The sequence below is a fragment of the Scyliorhinus torazame genome, chromosome 8, assembly GCF_047496885.1.
Source record: "Scyliorhinus torazame isolate Kashiwa2021f chromosome 8, sScyTor2.1, whole genome shotgun sequence".
NCBI lineage: Eukaryota > Metazoa > Chordata > Chondrichthyes > Carcharhiniformes > Scyliorhinidae > Scyliorhinus > Scyliorhinus torazame.
Window position 1 is genome coordinate 118,210,626 of NC_092714.1, and position 16,595 is coordinate 118,227,220.

At 46.9% G+C, this 16,595-nt stretch overlaps 1 protein-coding gene across 6 annotated transcripts in view; it reads left to right on the top strand.

Annotated features, from left to right (window-relative positions):
* frmpd4 (FERM and PDZ domain containing 4) overlaps nt 1-16,595 on the top strand; it is a 924,678-nt gene that overhangs the window by 893,399 nt on the left and 14,684 nt on the right. For 5 of the 6 annotated variants that reach the window (XM_072514083.1, XM_072514081.1, XM_072514086.1 and 2 more), the window contains exons 8-10: nt 2,917-3,048; nt 12,002-12,121; nt 15,020-15,156. In XM_072514083.1, coding sequence (XP_072370184.1) covers nt 2,917-3,048; nt 12,002-12,121; nt 15,020-15,156 — 389 coding nt within the window. The remainder of the gene's footprint in view (nt 1-2,916; nt 3,049-12,001; nt 12,122-15,019; nt 15,157-16,595) is intronic. The other variant, XM_072514082.1, reaches the window with a different exon arrangement.

The following is a 16,595-nucleotide window of genomic DNA, read 5'->3' on the forward strand; positions in this document are numbered from 1 at the left end:
GTACAGAGGTTCATCCCAAAGAAAAGAAAGGTTGTCAGAGGGGGGATTAGGCAGCCATGGCTGACAAAGGAAGTCAGGGAATGCATCAAAGCAAAAGAGAAAGCCTATAATGTGGCAAAGAGTAGTGAGAAGTCAGAAGATTGGGAAGGCTACAAAAACAAACAGAGGATAACAAAGAGAGAAATAAGGAAGGAGAGGATCAAATATGAAGGTAGGCTAGCCAGTAACATTAGGAATGACAGTAAAGGTTTCTTTAAATACATCAAAAACAAATGGGAGGCAAAAGTAGACATTGGGGCCACTCCAAAATGATGCTGGTAATCTAGTGATGGGAGACAAGGAAATAGCTGAGGAACTAAATAAGTACTTTGCGTCAGTCTTCACAGTAGAAGACATGAGTAATATCCCAACAATTCAGGAAAGTCAGAGGGCAGAGTTGAATATGGTAGCCATCACAAAGGAGAAAGTGCTAGAGAAACTAAGAGGTCTAAAAATTGATAAATCTCTGGGCCCAGATGGGCTACATCCTAGAGTTCTAAAGGAGATAGCTGAAGAAATAGTGGAGGCGTTAGTTATGATCTTTAAAAAGTCACTGGAGTCAGGGAAAGTCCCAGAGGATTGGAAAATCGCAGTTGTAAGCCCCCTGTTCAAGAAGGGAACAAGAAAAAAGATGGAAAATTATAGGCCAATTAGTCTAACCTTGGTTGTTGGCAAGATTCTAGAATCCATCGTTCAGGATGAGATTTCTAAATTCTTGGAAGTGCAGGGTCGGATTAGGACAAGTCAGCATGGATTTAGTAAGGGGAGGTCGTGCCTGACAAACCTGTTAGAGTTTTTTGAAGAGATAACAAATAGGTTAGACCAAGGCGAGCCAATGGATGGTATCTATCTTGACTTCCAAAAGGCCTTTGATAAAGGTGCCTCACGGGAGACTGCTGAGTAAAATAAGGGCCCATGGTATTCGAGGCAAGGTACTAACATGGATTGACGATTGGCTGTCAGGCAGAAGGCAGAGAGTTCATCCCAAAGAAAAGAAAGGTTATCAGAGGGGGGGATTAGGCAGCCGGTTTTTGTCATTTCATTTTTTTCATTTCAGTTGGGATAAAAGGTTCTTTTTCGGAATGGCAACCGGTGATGAGTGGTGTCCCGCAGGGTTCAGTGTTGGGGCCACAGCTGTTCTCTTTATATATTAACAATCTAGATGACGGGACTGGGGGCATTCTGGCTACGTTTGCCAATGATACAAAGATAGGTGGAGGGGCAGGCAGTATTGAGGAGGTGGGGAGGCTGCAGAAAGATTTAGACAGTTTAGGAGAGTGGTCCAAGAAATGGCTGATGAAATTCAACGTGGGTAAGTGCGAGGTCTTGCACTTTGGAAAAAAGTATAGAGGCATGGACTATTTTCTAAACGGTGACAAAATTCATACTGCTGAAGTGCAAAGGGACTTGGGAGTCCTAGTCCAGGATTCTCTCAAGGTAAACTTGCAGGTTGAGTCCGTAATTAAGAAAGCAAATGCAATGTTGTCATTTATCTCAAGAGGCTTGGAATATAAAAGCAGGGATGTACTTCTGAAGCTTTATAAAGCACTAGTTAGGCCCCATTTAGAATACTGTGAGCAATTTTGAGCCCCACACCTCAGGAAGGACATACTGGCACTGGAGCGGGTCCAGCGGAGATTCACACGGATGATCCCAGGAATGGTAGGCCTAACATACGATGAACGTCTGAGGATCCTGGGTTTATATTCATTGGAGTTTAGGAGGTTGAGGGGAGATCTAATAGAAACTTACACGATAATGAATGGCTTAGATAGGGTGGACGTAGGGAAGTTGTTTCCATTAGCAGGGGAGACTAGGACCCAGGGGCACAGCCTTACAATAAAAGGGAGTCACTTTAGAACAGCGATGGGGAGAAATGTCTTCAGCCAGAGAGTGGTGGGTCTGTGGAATTCATTGCCACAGATGACGGTGGAGGCTGGGACGTTGAGTGTCTTGAAGACAGAAGTTGATAAATTCTTGATTTCTCGAGGAATTAAGGGCTATGGAGAGAGAGCGGGTAAATGGAGTTGAAATCAGCCATGATTGAATGGTGGAGTGGACTCGATGGGCCGAATGGCCTTACTTCCGCTCCTTTGTCTTATGGTCCAATTTGTCTTGAGCTTTTTAAAGACTTTATGAATAAGGGCTGGTTTAGCACACTGGGCTAAATAGCTGGTTTTTAAAGTAGACCAAGGCAGGCCAACAGCACGGTTGAATTCCCGTACCAGCCTCCCCGAACAGGCGCCGGAATGTGGCAACTAGGGGCTTTTCACAGTAAATTCATTTGAAGCCTACTTGTGACAATAAGCGATTTACATTTCATTTGGCGAGAAACAGTAACAGATAGTCATTCAATTGAAAAACTAGCAGGTATACGTAGATAATGTTCCCAAATAAATGAAGATACGACCAAGCATTTAATTATCGCAAATTTCTTCACAGTCCATATGCTATCATTATATTGGATTCAGATTCCTGCAGGGAATTTTCTTGCCTTCGCACATATCTTCAAGGGTAATCCCATTCACAAAAGTAAGCAGTGCTTCTGGAGACCACCAAGCTAAAACAAAAAAAAGAGGGAAGAAGATGAGACATCAAAAAGTAGTGCTTTGCTGATTCTCATCTGGTCTCATAAAAGCAGATGGATTATAAAAGGGAGAAAAACCTACGGCAGGGCAAGTAGTTCCAGGTTTTGAAGTTCGAGGGAAGAATGATGTTGAGTGTGAAATAGTGAATTGAATCTTGCATCGGGATTTTCCTTGCAACCCGCCACATGTTTCATGGTGATGGTGGCGGAGGCAGCCTGCCATTATTATATTCTAAAGCAATGTGAATGAAAACAAAGAATATAATTGAACTATTTTTCTGTGTTAACAGGATGTGATCCTGACCCTTCAAGAGAAGCTGTCCATCAAATGCATCGAACATTTTTCTTTGATGCTTGAGCAGCGCACTGAAGGAGAAGCAACCAAACTCCTCTTGCTTCATGACCAGGAGACGCTTACTCAGGTAATTGCTCGTCAAGTTGCAAGTGGATCTGTTATCTGGCAATGTAATGATGAACATTAGAAAACCTTATGGTGATTGTTCATAAATGTATATTTAAATATATGTTATATATATTGTATTTTATGGACAATCACCACATTAAGGCAACAAATTTGAGTGCGAGAGGCACTTTTCACGGCACGCCTGACTGGACTGCATAAATGCCTTTGGACAGGAAAAGGAAAGCCAAGGGCCGTTTCTGTGCAAGGTACTTCCCTAATTTCCGTAGGAAATAAAATAAGCCATGATAAGAGTGCACAAATACTTCATGTGCTCATACCTCACCCCAGATCCGCTATTGTAAAAGATGAATGAACGCACTTAAAATGGGTATATGAGGACAGGAATAGGCCATACAGCCCTTCAAGCCTATTCCACCATTAAGGTAGATAATAGTTAATCTGTACCTCAACTTCATTTACCTTTCTTTGCCAAACAAAATTGAGGATTTCAATCATTGCAATCCCTTCTTGCTTTCCAGCATCATTCCATGTGCCATTTAGGGCACAATTTAACAGAAACATTTAACATTTTGTGGCGCAAGCAGGGCCAAGAACAACCCCACTATCAAATGGGACTTTTTTGGCCTTAATGGAAGCCACACTTACCCGGGAGCCAGCGGGAGTGCCCACCCTGCCCAGAGCCCAACCATCGGCGACCTCCGATGGCCTTGGAGACCCCCCGCCAGGTGCCATTACACCTGGTCCACTTTTGTGTGGACCTGTGGTGCCATGGCGAGGTCTCCCAGGTCGGGCATTTGATCCCAGGCCTTGGGAGAATCCAGTGCCAACATATATAAGTGAGCCTAACTGCACATTTAAATATGTAAATCTGGATCTCACCCAGTGAGGCCAAGATCCAGGTCGCAACATCTCGCGAGATCTCGTTAGATTTCCCGAGGAGACCCGATTGTCGCAAATCTCGCGAGAGGAAAGGTTATGCGCGTCCGGAGTCAGACACGATGAGGCTTTTCGATTGGGCCCTTAATCTCTCCTGCCTTTCACTCTATCACAGACCTGCCCTTTGTTCTTCCCTCCCCTGACCCTTTCCCGGTCCCTGTACTTGCTTCAAACCTGATACAAAGGCTCTTTGGCTTGAAACATAAACCATGTTTTCTTCTCCAGTATTGTTTCCTTACTTGCTGAGTATTTCCAGCATTTTCAGTTTTATTTCAGGTTTACAGTAGCTGCAGTATTTTTCCTTTGCACCCATTGTGTGAAGCAGCGCTCCCTAATTTCACCTCTCGGTGGCTGAGCTCTAATTTCAAGATAATGTCCTCTTTTTCTGAGATCCCTACTAGAGGATTGGTTTCTATGGTTAGAATTATCCGATGAATTGTCAGAGTGTCGGTTTCAGCGGGAAAACTAGCATGTAGCTCTCCAGCTGCACAGTCGGGTTCTCTCACCAGATTCACTGCCACTTTGCACAGAGAAACTGGGGCAAAGTTTCCACCGTCACTCTGGCGGGGCAGAGACTGAGAGCAGGCAACTCTGGCTCCACAGATGCAGGGCACCATCTTTAAAGGGCGTCCCAAATTGTGTTTGAAATAAACCCCTCCACCCCACCCTGGCACGGGCGACCCCACCCCAGCACGGGGTCTCCCCCTACAAGCATCAGGGCAGTCCACCACTTCCTCCCACCCTCCCCCCGACAAACATTGGGGCAGCTCCCACTCCCGAGCAGCTAGGCAACCACCTCCCCCACCCACAAGCATTGGGGAAGCCCCTTAACCCAACTAAATGCATCAGGGTGACAACCTCTCCCTCCCACAAGCATCAGGGTGACCTCCCCACAAGCATTGGTGCGTACCCCACAAAAGCATAGGGGAAATCCCCGCCCCCCCCCTCCAATGGTGCTACCCAGAGGGTCTGCCCTGGCACAGCCCCCGGCAATGCCACCCTGGCTGTGACATCCAGGCAGTGCTACCTAGCACTGTCAGTGCCAGGGAGCACTGTCAGAGGGCAGTATAGGGTGCCTGGCACTGCCCAGGCATATCCGGCTCCCTCCGGGCCCCTCTAGTGTTCCCCTTGACTGCTTCCATTTTTTAAATACCTGTTGTAAATTTCACCAGAGTGAAGAGAGAAATTGGCACCAACGTCAAAATAGCAAGTAGAGTAATATGAAGCAAACACATCTGAGTGTTCAAACAGCACCAGCAGTGAATATTAATCGTGTGATTCCGCAACATTACAAATAGCTGCCAGTTAGCGAAAGGCTTGTCTGGACTTGAAGTTCTACTGAACTCACAAACAAGAGGCCAAAGTGTCATCAGAATCCAAGTACTGCCCTTCAACAATGCATTGGGGCACATTCCGTACCCCCTCCCCACAACGCCAACATCGGGGCACCCCTCTTCCTTGCAGTCTTTGGGGCTCTCCCCACACCACACAAAAGGGGAGCCCCTCCCAGTAGAGGAGGGTTACCACCCTGCCACAGCCCCCTTGGCACTGCCTATGTCTTGTGCCCACTTGGCCCTCTCGCAAGATACAGTGGTCAGAACGGAATTTGCACCTGGGGCGAACAGGGCCGTAGATAGTGGCCATAGTGTTTCCAGGCTAAATATGTACAACATGTATTTACAAATTTAAGAATATAGCAGAAACATTAATACAAAGGCTAGTCAAATCCTACAGAATAAAAAAGGAACTGAAAATGCTGGAAATTCTCAGCAAGTCTGTCAGCATCTGTGGAGAGAGAAACAAAGTGAATGTGACTTGTCATCCAAACTGGGAAAAGTTATAAACGTAATCGGCTTTGAAGAAGTGAAAGTGGGTTGGGAGGTGGAGAGGTGCATATTGTGGGAAGAAGAACAAAAGTAAATGTTTGTGAATGAGCAGAGGGTAGGTGTGATTAAATGACAAAAGGATTCATGGTGCAGGGCCAAAGGGGATGGTAATAAGACAAGGAGATGTGAATGGCCAGAATTGTTGCCATCCCAAAACAAAGCAAAGGAAATAAGAAAGAAACAAGGGTTAAAAAACAAATCAGCAGAGAAAAGCAACACAAAATAGGGTCAGGGGTTACAATGTAAAATTGTTAAATTCATTGTTGAATCCAGGAGCGAAATTCTCCGGTATCGGCGCGATGTCCGCCGACCGGCACCAAAAATGGCGCTAATCAGTCCGGCATCGCGCCGCCCCAAAGGTGCGGAATCCTCCGCATCTTGGGGGGCCGAGCCCTAACCTTGAGGGGCTAGGCCTGCGCCGGACTGACTTCCGCCCCGCCAGCTGGCGGAAAAGGCCTTTGGTGCCCCGCCAGCTGGCGCAGAAATGACATTGTCGGGCGGCGCATGCGCGGGAGCGTTAGCGGCCGCTCACGGCATTCCCGCACATGCGCTGTGGAGGGAGTCTCTTCCGCCTCTGCCATGGTGGAGACCGTGGCGAAGGCGGAAGGAAAAGAGTGCCCCCACGGCACAGGCCCGCCCGCGGATTGGTGGGCCCCGATCGCGGGCCAGGCCACCGTGGGGGCACCCCCCAGGGCCAAATCGCCCCGCGCCCCCCTTGTCCCGCCGGTAAGAGAGGTGGTTTAATCCACGCCGACAGGACAGTCATTCTAGCAGCGGGACTTCGGCCCGTCCGGGCCGGAGAATCGCAGGGGGCGGCCGCCAACCGGCGCGGCGCGATTCCTGCCCCCGCCGAATCTCCGGTGCCAGAGAATTCGGCAACCGGCGGGGGCGGGATTCACGCCAGCCCCCGCCGATTCTCCAACCCGGTGGGGGGGTCAGAGAATCTCGCCCCAGAAATCTGTTGAATGACCAGTTTAAAGTTTCTGTTCCTCGAGCCTACATTGAGCAAATACTGATGTCAGAATGGGAGGCAGAGAATTGGTTAGGGTTAGGGAATTGACTGGTAATTGGAAGCTCAAGTTCTTACTTCGGACTGAACCAAAGTGCAATCTGCTTTTGGTCTCCTCAAATGTAGAGGAGACCATATCGTGCACAGTGAATACAGTACAGTACTAAATCACTGCTTCATTTGGAAGGGGTGTCTGGGGCCTCAGATGGTGAGAAGGAAGAAGGTAAAAAGTAGGTGTTGCATCTTCTGTGCTGGCATGAAAAGGTGCTGAGGAAAAATAGGGGGTTTGGGGAGTGGAGGAGTGGCCAGGCAATTCTGGAGGGAATGGTCTTTTTGGAATACTGAAAGGGGGACAGGAGTAGAAGATGTGTTTGGTAGTGGCACCCGCAGTGGAAGTGGCAAAAAATGGCAGATGATAATCCATGGAGGATGGTGGGGTGGAATGTGGGGGCAAAGAAAATCCTAAGATTCTGAGAGGAAAGGGAAGAGGTGAGAGCATAAGTGAGGGAAATAAAACAGACATGGTCAACCATGGTGGTGAGATAGGTAGAGTCCTCAGTTGATGAAAAAGGACAATATATTGAAAGCACTAGTATAGAAGGCTACATCGTCCGAACGGATAGGATGGAGACAAAGAAACTGGGAGAATGGAATAGAATCCATGTCGGAAGAAGGTTGTGAATAAATGTGATCAAAGTCACTTGAGGAAGTCAGTGGGCTTATGGTGAATATTGGTTGATAGACTACTGGCAAAAATGGAAACAAAGACGTTAGGGAAGAGTCAGAGATTATAGGGCGTGATCTGGCAACCGCATCATGTCGGAGAGGAAAACGAACGGGTCGGGTAGGTAGCCGCAGATGTCGAAATCGGGAACCATGCCGTAGATCCGAATCCTGCTGCGACATGGCAAGAAACCAATAATAACCAATTAAGACTAATCTCCATTCCATTAACGGGAAGAAGCCCCTATCGAAGGCCTTCCATGATCTAACCGCCTCCCCAGCGAACGGTCATGCGGGCAATGTTTACTGCACCTATTTAAAAACATGAAAGTCGCGCAATGGATGCTGTGGGGATTAGAGGTGGTGAGTAGCCATTTTCAAAATTGGGCAGTGAGCCTGGGCCGCTGCTCCTGTGCTCGGGGGGTGAGGGAGCCCGTGGGGCTGTCGCCATTGGGGGAGGTTGCCCCTGGGATGGGGTGGGGGAGCGGTGAGGAGGCTCAGCATCTGCAGGTCCACCATACCAACACCCCCAGAACATGTATACCCATAACGGGAACAGCTCCAGCTGCTGCTTGTCTGTTCCACCAAAGACCCCATGGCAGAGCCCCATCTGTGGTCATATGATGAAGGTCACTTTAACCCCCGCTGACCAGCGGCCACTGACTGCACAGCTGAAGGCTATTGCTAATGGGCTACATGACCTTGTCAAGGGTTTGGACTGCATGGAACTCGTTTGAGACTGGTCATCTGGATGAAGGTGCAGCGGCTCCTCACTTTTCTCTCGCAGGTTAACCTTGCTCTCAGCATGTAGGCCCGTTCCTGCTCCTTTCCTACTCTCTCCTCGTTCGGAATCAGGATCCTCAGTTCGGTCATCCCACCACCCATTTCTTCTTGTTCTCAGCAGCTGTAGGTATGTTTCTCCTGCAGAAACACAAATGGGACGATGTGAGCTGGACACTTGGCGGGTCAGAGGTCAATGAAGCCTGGGATTATGGGCGCTGCACCTAAAACGGGAGGGGTTCTGATGAGCAGTACTGGCGGGTGTCATAATATCCACTCATGTATATAATGAGAGACAGACAGGCAGTGACTGACACACAGGATAACCAATAAACACACAGGACACAGAACAACCAATCACCAGACAGGACACTGCAGGGGACACCACCACTTCTTACTGGAATTTGACATCTGCGGCTATCCACCCGGCCCGTTCATTTTCCTCTGCCTCTTCTTACTGGATACAGCTACAGAGATAGTCAGGGTGCACAGTGCAGTGAGCACCGTCTCCATGTGACAGAGAGCCAGTCTGGTCAAGCCAGACAGAGGTTATCAGTTTAGATTAATAGAGTGTCAACCCACAGCAGATTATGTACAGAAAACAGCAGGTTCATTAAAACAGTGTTGAACCATCTCCTGTGTCGGAAGCCTGTTTCTCGTCTTACTGCATCCAATTGCAGTCAGTGTTAAACCAACTCATATAACACATCAGCGGGAGTGGGGAGGGGTCGAGGATGCTGGTGGGAGGTCGGTCCTGGAGCCCTATGGATGTAGTGGCATGTGTGACCGACATTCTGGGGGGTGACAGATGGGAGAAGTGACAGAGGAGACAGGGAGCACTTACCCTGGCTCATCTGAGAAGGTCAGTCAATTTTTTTCTACATTGCACACCCATCCTTTCAGTCAGGCTGCTGTCCCCACACAATGCTACCACTGTGTCCCAGGTGGGTTTCGTCACCTTGCCAGAGGGCCTCATGCCAGCCCGAGGGTATATTGTAGCCCACCTCTCCTCCGCAGCGTCCAGCAAAGGGCTGAGGACCCCCTCTGTAAATCTAGGTGCTGGTTTCCTAGGTGCTATCCTACTGAGTTGAAGGACAGCAAGCGCTGTGGACCCGTTTAAATGCAGCACCCCCTTCATTGAAGTACTTAGGTGACCCCCGGGACGTGTGAATTAGATGCTTAGTGCCTCAGGTGCGGTATCTTTCATGTGCGGGAATTTTTTATTTTATTTTTAAAAATAAAATAGAGTGCCTGTGTGCTGTGGCCGGCGGTAACAACACCGATTATTTCACCATTTTGGGGGAAAAATCGCACCCACTAAAGGAACTATTTTAAAAATGCAGTGGTACAAAAAATACAATGTAAATGAAACTCCAGCAGGGACATTTTTTTTCGTTCAGAAGCGACAGCAAACCATCTAATGCACTGAACATCTGTCTCTTGCTCTCTGGATCAAATCACATTTCATTATTCTATCTCCGTTACTAGATCAAATGATGAGCCAGTTGTCGTGTCTCAATTTGTCCATATTGAATGTTACACAAAACATGGCGACACTGGTTTTAATTTTAGCTACACAAGATTGTATGGCGTACGAGAATATTTTTTTATTCTCCTTCACAGCTATGAAAGTTAGAACCAACACCACAAAGAATATATCATGTAGTTAAAGCAGAAATATGAAGGGATGGTTCTGAATGAGTATCTACTGGAGGACATGCATTGGGACTGGGGCTGCTAGTATTCGAATTGTTTGTTTAAAAAGAGTACATGGTTAGGTTGAGATGGTGAATCAGGCTTTCAGCTTATCATTCTCAGAACAGGGGCGGGATTCTCCGCGAACCAGCGGGATGGGCCACTCCGGCACAGAGGAGTGGCGTGATCCACTCCGGCATCGGGCCACCCTGAAGGTGCGGAATTCTCCGCACCTTCGGGGGCTAGGCCAGCGGGATTGGCGCATGCACAGGAGCGCCAGCGTATACTGGCGTCATCCCAGCGCATGTGCAGGGGAGTTCTTCTCCACACCGGCCATGGTGGAGGTTGACAGCGGCCGGTACAGAGGGACAGAGTGCCCCCACGGCACAGGCCCCACCCGCGGATCGGTGGGCCCCGATCGTGGGCCAGGCCACCGTGGGGGCACTCCCCCGGGGCCCGGTCCCGCCGGTAAGGACCCGTTGTGATTTACGCCGGCGGGACCCGCCGACAATGGGCAGCCACTCAGCCCATTGCGGTCCGGAGAATCTCCGGGGGTGGCACTGCCAACGGCCCCCAACCGGCGCGGCAAGATTCTTGCCCCCGCCAAAACCCCAGCGCCGGAGAATTCGGCAGCGGCGGGAGTCACGCCGCCTCCTGGCGATTCTCCGACCTGGCCCCGGGGGCGGGGGGGGGGGGGGGTCGGAGAATCCCGCCCCAGATCTATGCCAAGTGACTAATTTGAGAATTGGAATTGGAAGATTGGGATGCAATCTAACCGAATGGGAACAGAGTCCTGTAACGAGTGCGTTTAGCCATCGAACAGGACACTGTTCCCATTCGGATAGATATGGCGTCTCAGCAGGGAACGTGTCGCCGAGGCCACACTTAGTCCCGTTTCCTGCACTGAGGAGCTCTGCTCACCGGAACTCCTCAGTGCAAGAGGAGACCGGGAGGCCATTTAAAAATGGTGTCCTGATCCCTCAACCCCCTGACTCAATGGCCAAACTCTCCCAAAGCGTAGAGGGGGTTCTTGGGGGGCCCCCCACACCCACACTTGGTATCCCCAGCGGCATCCCCACAGTGGGAAAAATACCAGCTTGGCTCAGCCAGCCTGGGACCCTGGCGGTGCCAACTGGGCACCTTGGCAGTGTCAGGCTTGCACCCAATGCCAACTTGGCAGTGCCAAGGTGCCCAGGTGGCACCAGCAGTGTCAGAGTGTTACCCTACCCAGGGGATCGGTGGCCCCCACGAGTGCCGTGCCGCCTGGTCCCCGTTTGTGGAGACCAGCATTGAATAGCACTTGCTCAAAATCTCCGAGGCAAAGGGATTAGATCCCAAGCCCTTTGGTAGATTGTGGAAGAGCATATAGAGACGAGCTGTCTCACTCTAATATGCAGATTTGCTAAAAAGTGATCTGCCCACAATGGGTGGGATTCAGATCGCAATGTTTCACAAGATTGCTTTAGATCTCGCAAGGCGTGATGAGCCTGGTAGATCTCAGAAGAGGAATCTCCCAGCATCTACCAGCGATGCCACACTGCCTTTCGGACACAACGTTGCCAGTACATCATGCCCGTAGGCTGGGATTTTCCATTCCCACTCATGGGAGATGCAGCGAGCCAGCAAAAAGTCCATTGGCTTTCAGCAGAACTAGGCAATCCAGGTGGCGGGCTGGGCTGGAAAATCCCACTTATAGTTTAAAATTTAATTTTGAATCACCTGGGTTTAATTGAAGCTGAATATTAAGACTTGACATCAAAATCGTATTCTCATCTCAGTTACTGAGCCACCAACTTAATGCTTGATGTAAATAATTAGGCAATGGGGCTTTGTGCTCCACATTCCCCCTTTAAAAATGTATATTATTGTTGGTCTTTGGGTTTCTGTCCAGTTGCCCTGCATCTGATATTACTTTGCTTTAGGTGACACAGAGGCCGGGCTCCCACAAGATGAAATGTCTTTTCCGAATCAGCTTTGTCCCAAAAGATCCTATTGATTTACTACGGAGAGATGCTGTTGCTTTTGAGTATTTATATGTTCAGGTAAGTGTGTCCAAAATGCTATGTGCTTCCCATGATACTAATTTATCTGGCAGTTGTGTTTCTAATATTTTGTTTTAATACACTGTATCCATCAATGGCCAACAACAACTTGAATTTATATAGTAACTTTAAGGTATAGTAATACATCAAGGAGTGTTATAAAGTAAAAATATGACACTGAGCCACTTAAGGATATATTGGGGAAGTTGAACAAAAGTTTGGTCGAAAGGTAAGTTTTAACGAATATCTTAAAGGACGAAGGAGAAATAAACAGGCAGAGAGGTTTCACGAGGCAATGACCATTACCAGAGTGTAATTTGAATGTTTATGGCTGTCAACCGACCAGTTAGAGTTCTAGAATCTTTTTTTTTTTAAAACACAGTAATCTACTGTTGGCAAGTTTTCAGGGCAGACCTGTATTCTCGTCCTAACCATGATTCCACAGTTTAAAACAGAAAAATGTATTTGCATGGATTGCCCCGTGAGAAACAGCCAAATTGATCAGATCATGAAATCATCGATTGCATCCTTTGTCTGCTTTTGTAGCAAGAATGTTCACAACTAAACAAAGTGATTCACACCTGTATTCAAGTAATGGCGTATAGGAATTTCATGCACAAAATGATCAATTGCTCATTTTATCAGCTGCAATTTCTGGGCTAATGCATTCTTCTTCAAAGCAAAGCTGTCAACAATAGTGAAATGGGAGGTGAGCTTGTATTCTTCAAGAGTAGGATTACAGAACAACAACTTGCATTTGTAGAACACCTCTATAATGTGGAAAAACATTCCAAAGTGCTTCACAGGTGTCTATTAAAAATGTAATATTTCAGACTATTATCAATAAAGTAATTGTAGGGAGTTATATTTTTGAAGGCAAATAGTCACTTCTGATGAGTAACAGCTCGTGGGCAGGATTCTCCGTCCCGCCAGCCCCGTCTTCCGGCGTTGCACATCCCACCGGCAGTGGGATTCTCCATTCCCGCAGCTGCCAATGGGGTTTCCCATTGTGGCCACACGACGCCATCGCGAAACCCGCGGGCATGGGTGTGCTGCCGACAAAGCAGAGGATCCCGCCGAAACAGAACCTTGCAGCATAGGTCTGTAAAGTGTCCTAAAATAATCAGAATTTGGGGGAAGGGAAGAGGTGCAAGACATTTTCCTCCTCATTCCCATTTTTAGGTCTACTCATAGGATTTGTGGACTTGACCTGCTTTCGGGCCCTTACTGTCACTCTTAGACAGTTGAGAGCGGAGAGCTTGGAAGGAGGATCCATTTGAATCTTGCCCTGACCTCCTCTACCTGTGAGTAGCCTCCTTTCTGTGAGTCCTCAAAGTGGAACTGTTGAGAACAACTGAGGGTGCAACTAACTGCAGGATTAGATTTTTGTCCTACCACTTAAGAACTGTTAATTGAGAACTACAAGGCATGGAGATATCGCAGCTGCCTCTTGGATATATCGGACGGACCTTTTCAGAAACCATCCTGCTGCTCGGTGTTCCAAAGATATGAATGCATGGGTTTAGACACTCTGCTCTTTGTCTTCAACACGTGCTGCTTCTGTGAGGAAGCCAAAAGCACATGGAAAGGTCAGCCAGTGATGAACATCTCACTTCACCAACCAGAAACCTCACCCACACAGATAAAGCCTGAACATGGTCATTGTAGGTAGCACGGATGCATGGGTTGTTTTGCTAAACTATTATAATGGTATAACTGAGCAAATTAAAAGTGGGTTCACTGCCCTTCACAGGCTGGCCTCTTCATTTTAACGTCAATGGCCGACACCAGAATACTGGGAGAGGGGAAAGAGAAGATGAATTTTCACTAGAAACGAGAAGAAATAGACGATCTAGCCAATCAAGCCTGTTTCACCATTGAATAAAATCATGGTTGATGAAATCCTCCCTTGTAAATCAAATTTCTGTTGTCTTGAATATATTCAATGACCTAGCTTCCACTGTCCTCCAAGGAAAGAAATTCCAAAGACAAAGAGCACTCTTGAGGGAAGAAATTCCTCCTCATCTCAGTTGGCACAGTGGCACAGTGGTTAGCACTGCTACCTCACAGCGGCAGGCACGGGGAGTTTGACTTTCTCCCGTGTCTGCATGGGTTTCCTCCCACACAGTCTAAAGATTTGCAGGGTAGGTGTATATTGGCCATGCTAAATTGCCCCTTCCGTGTCCAGGGTATGTGCAGGTTAGGTGAGGTAGTTGGTCTAGGTAGCGTGCTCTTTCAGAGGGTCGGTGCAGACTCGATGGGCCGAATGGCCTCCTTCTGCACTGTAGGAATTCTATGGTTTTTTGTCGAGATTCATTGTCGAGATTCCCCAGGAGGGGAAATGTCTCAGCATCCACCTTAAGAGATCCTCAGAATCCTTTTCGTTTAAGTAAGATCACCTCTCATTCGGCTAAACTCCAATGAGTACAGGCCCAACCTTTCCTCACAAGGTAGCCCCTTCATCTCAGGAATCAATGGAGTGAGTCTTCTCTGAAGTGCCTCAAGTATCAAAGTTCCCTACCTAAAAATGTAATCAGTTGATGTGAAGGGTAAGCAAACTATACAGTGTCCATTAGTTGTGCAGAATCAGGCTGGGATGGCAGTAATCAATACCATAATGAAATTGGTATACGTTATCTTCCTACAAAATTACTATTTATAAATTCTTTCATATCATTTATTATTTTATACTAATACAGATTATGGAAACAGAAAAAATATGAAATACATGCTGTTAAAATCCAATGTTGAAAAGCTACAGCTGTTCTACAAATTTAATCGCTTAGGGTTGATAGCATAAGGACCTGTTGATGGAATTACAATTACGTCAGGCAGCAATGGTTGAAAGTGTTTGTGTGATGGCTGGTGACATTTCTCCCCCTACTGTTTCTCTGTCAGAGTTGCAACGATGTGGTGCAGGAAAGGTTTGGGCCTGAGCTGAAGTATGACGTAGCTCTCCGACTTGCTGCATTACAGATGTACATTTTGACTATCAGCACCAAACAATCCCAGAAAGTCTCCCTTAAATACATTGAGTAAGTAATAAAAACACAGTTGATAATGATTTTCAACATTCTGATAACAATGTGCTGGCAAGTAATCGATTGGATGTAAATATTCCATTGGTTCAAGACCTTTGATCACCAGCTGACAAAGATTTAATTAAAAGTTTCCCATTTTATGTGCAAATGTCAACAGGGTATTGTTTTTCATTTAGGTTAGAAATTTTTAAGGTAACTTCATTGCAGCGTTAATGTAAGCCTACTTGTGACACTAATAAAAGATTATAAATAGCAGCACACATGCTCATTTTTAGAAAACAACAACTGAATCATTCGCTCTTTTTTTGAATAAAATCACTCATGATTTTAATATACTAAATGCAAGATATTTCCCTTCACAAAAGTAATTTCCAAAATTAGTAACTAATATTTTTATGCACAATTTCAGATTTCAAGAAAAGAGTTTTAAAAATATGTTTATTGAAAATGTATTATAAGACAAAATAATATAAAACAATTAATGAAAGTTAGAATATTAAAGAACACAAACAAATGCACAAATTAACTTAACCCCCCCCAAAAAAAAACTAAACTAAACCCCTTAACAACTGACAGTGATTTGCTCTTTTAAAAAAAGGAAATGAATGGCTGCAGTCTTAGGGTTAGGGTACTCTGATGGTGTACTTGATCTTCTCCAAATGTAAGAGCGACAGGAGGTCACCCAACCTCATTGAAGCAGCCAATATCCATATGCAGCAAGATCTGGACAAAATTCAGGCTTGGTCTGATAAATGCTAAGGAACAGTCACGCCTTGCAAGTGCCAGGCAATGACCAACTCCAACAAGAGAGAATCTAACCATCCACCAATGACATTCAATAGCATTATCATCTCTGAATCCCCTAGTGGCACAGTGGTTAGCACTTGTGCCTCATGGCACTGAGGACCAGGGTTAGACCTCAGCCGCGGGTCACTGTCAGTGTGGTGTTTGCATATTCTCCCTTGGCTGCATGGGTCTCACCCCCACAACCCAAAAGATGTGCAGGTAGGTGGATTGCCACGGTAAATTACCCCCAATTGGAAAAAAAAAGAATTGGGTACTCAATTTTTTTTTAAAAATCATCACTGAATCCCCCACTAGCAACATCCTGGGGCTTACCACTGACCAAAAACTGAACTTGGGATCAGCCATATAAATGCTGTGGCAACAAGAGCAGATCAGCGGCTGGGAATTCTGCAGATCCACAATTATACTCTGGGACCTGGGTTCGAATCCTGCCATGGCACGTGGTGATATTATTTAATTTTAGAAATCTGAAATTAAAAGTCTAAAGATGACCATGAAACTGTTGTCAATTGTCCTGAAAAAAAATGTGGTTTCCTAATGTCCTTTCCACTCTCCGCTCCCACCATAAACGTTCACTTCCTTCACCACCAATGTCGCACCGTGGCAGCATTGTTTCCCAAGCAAGA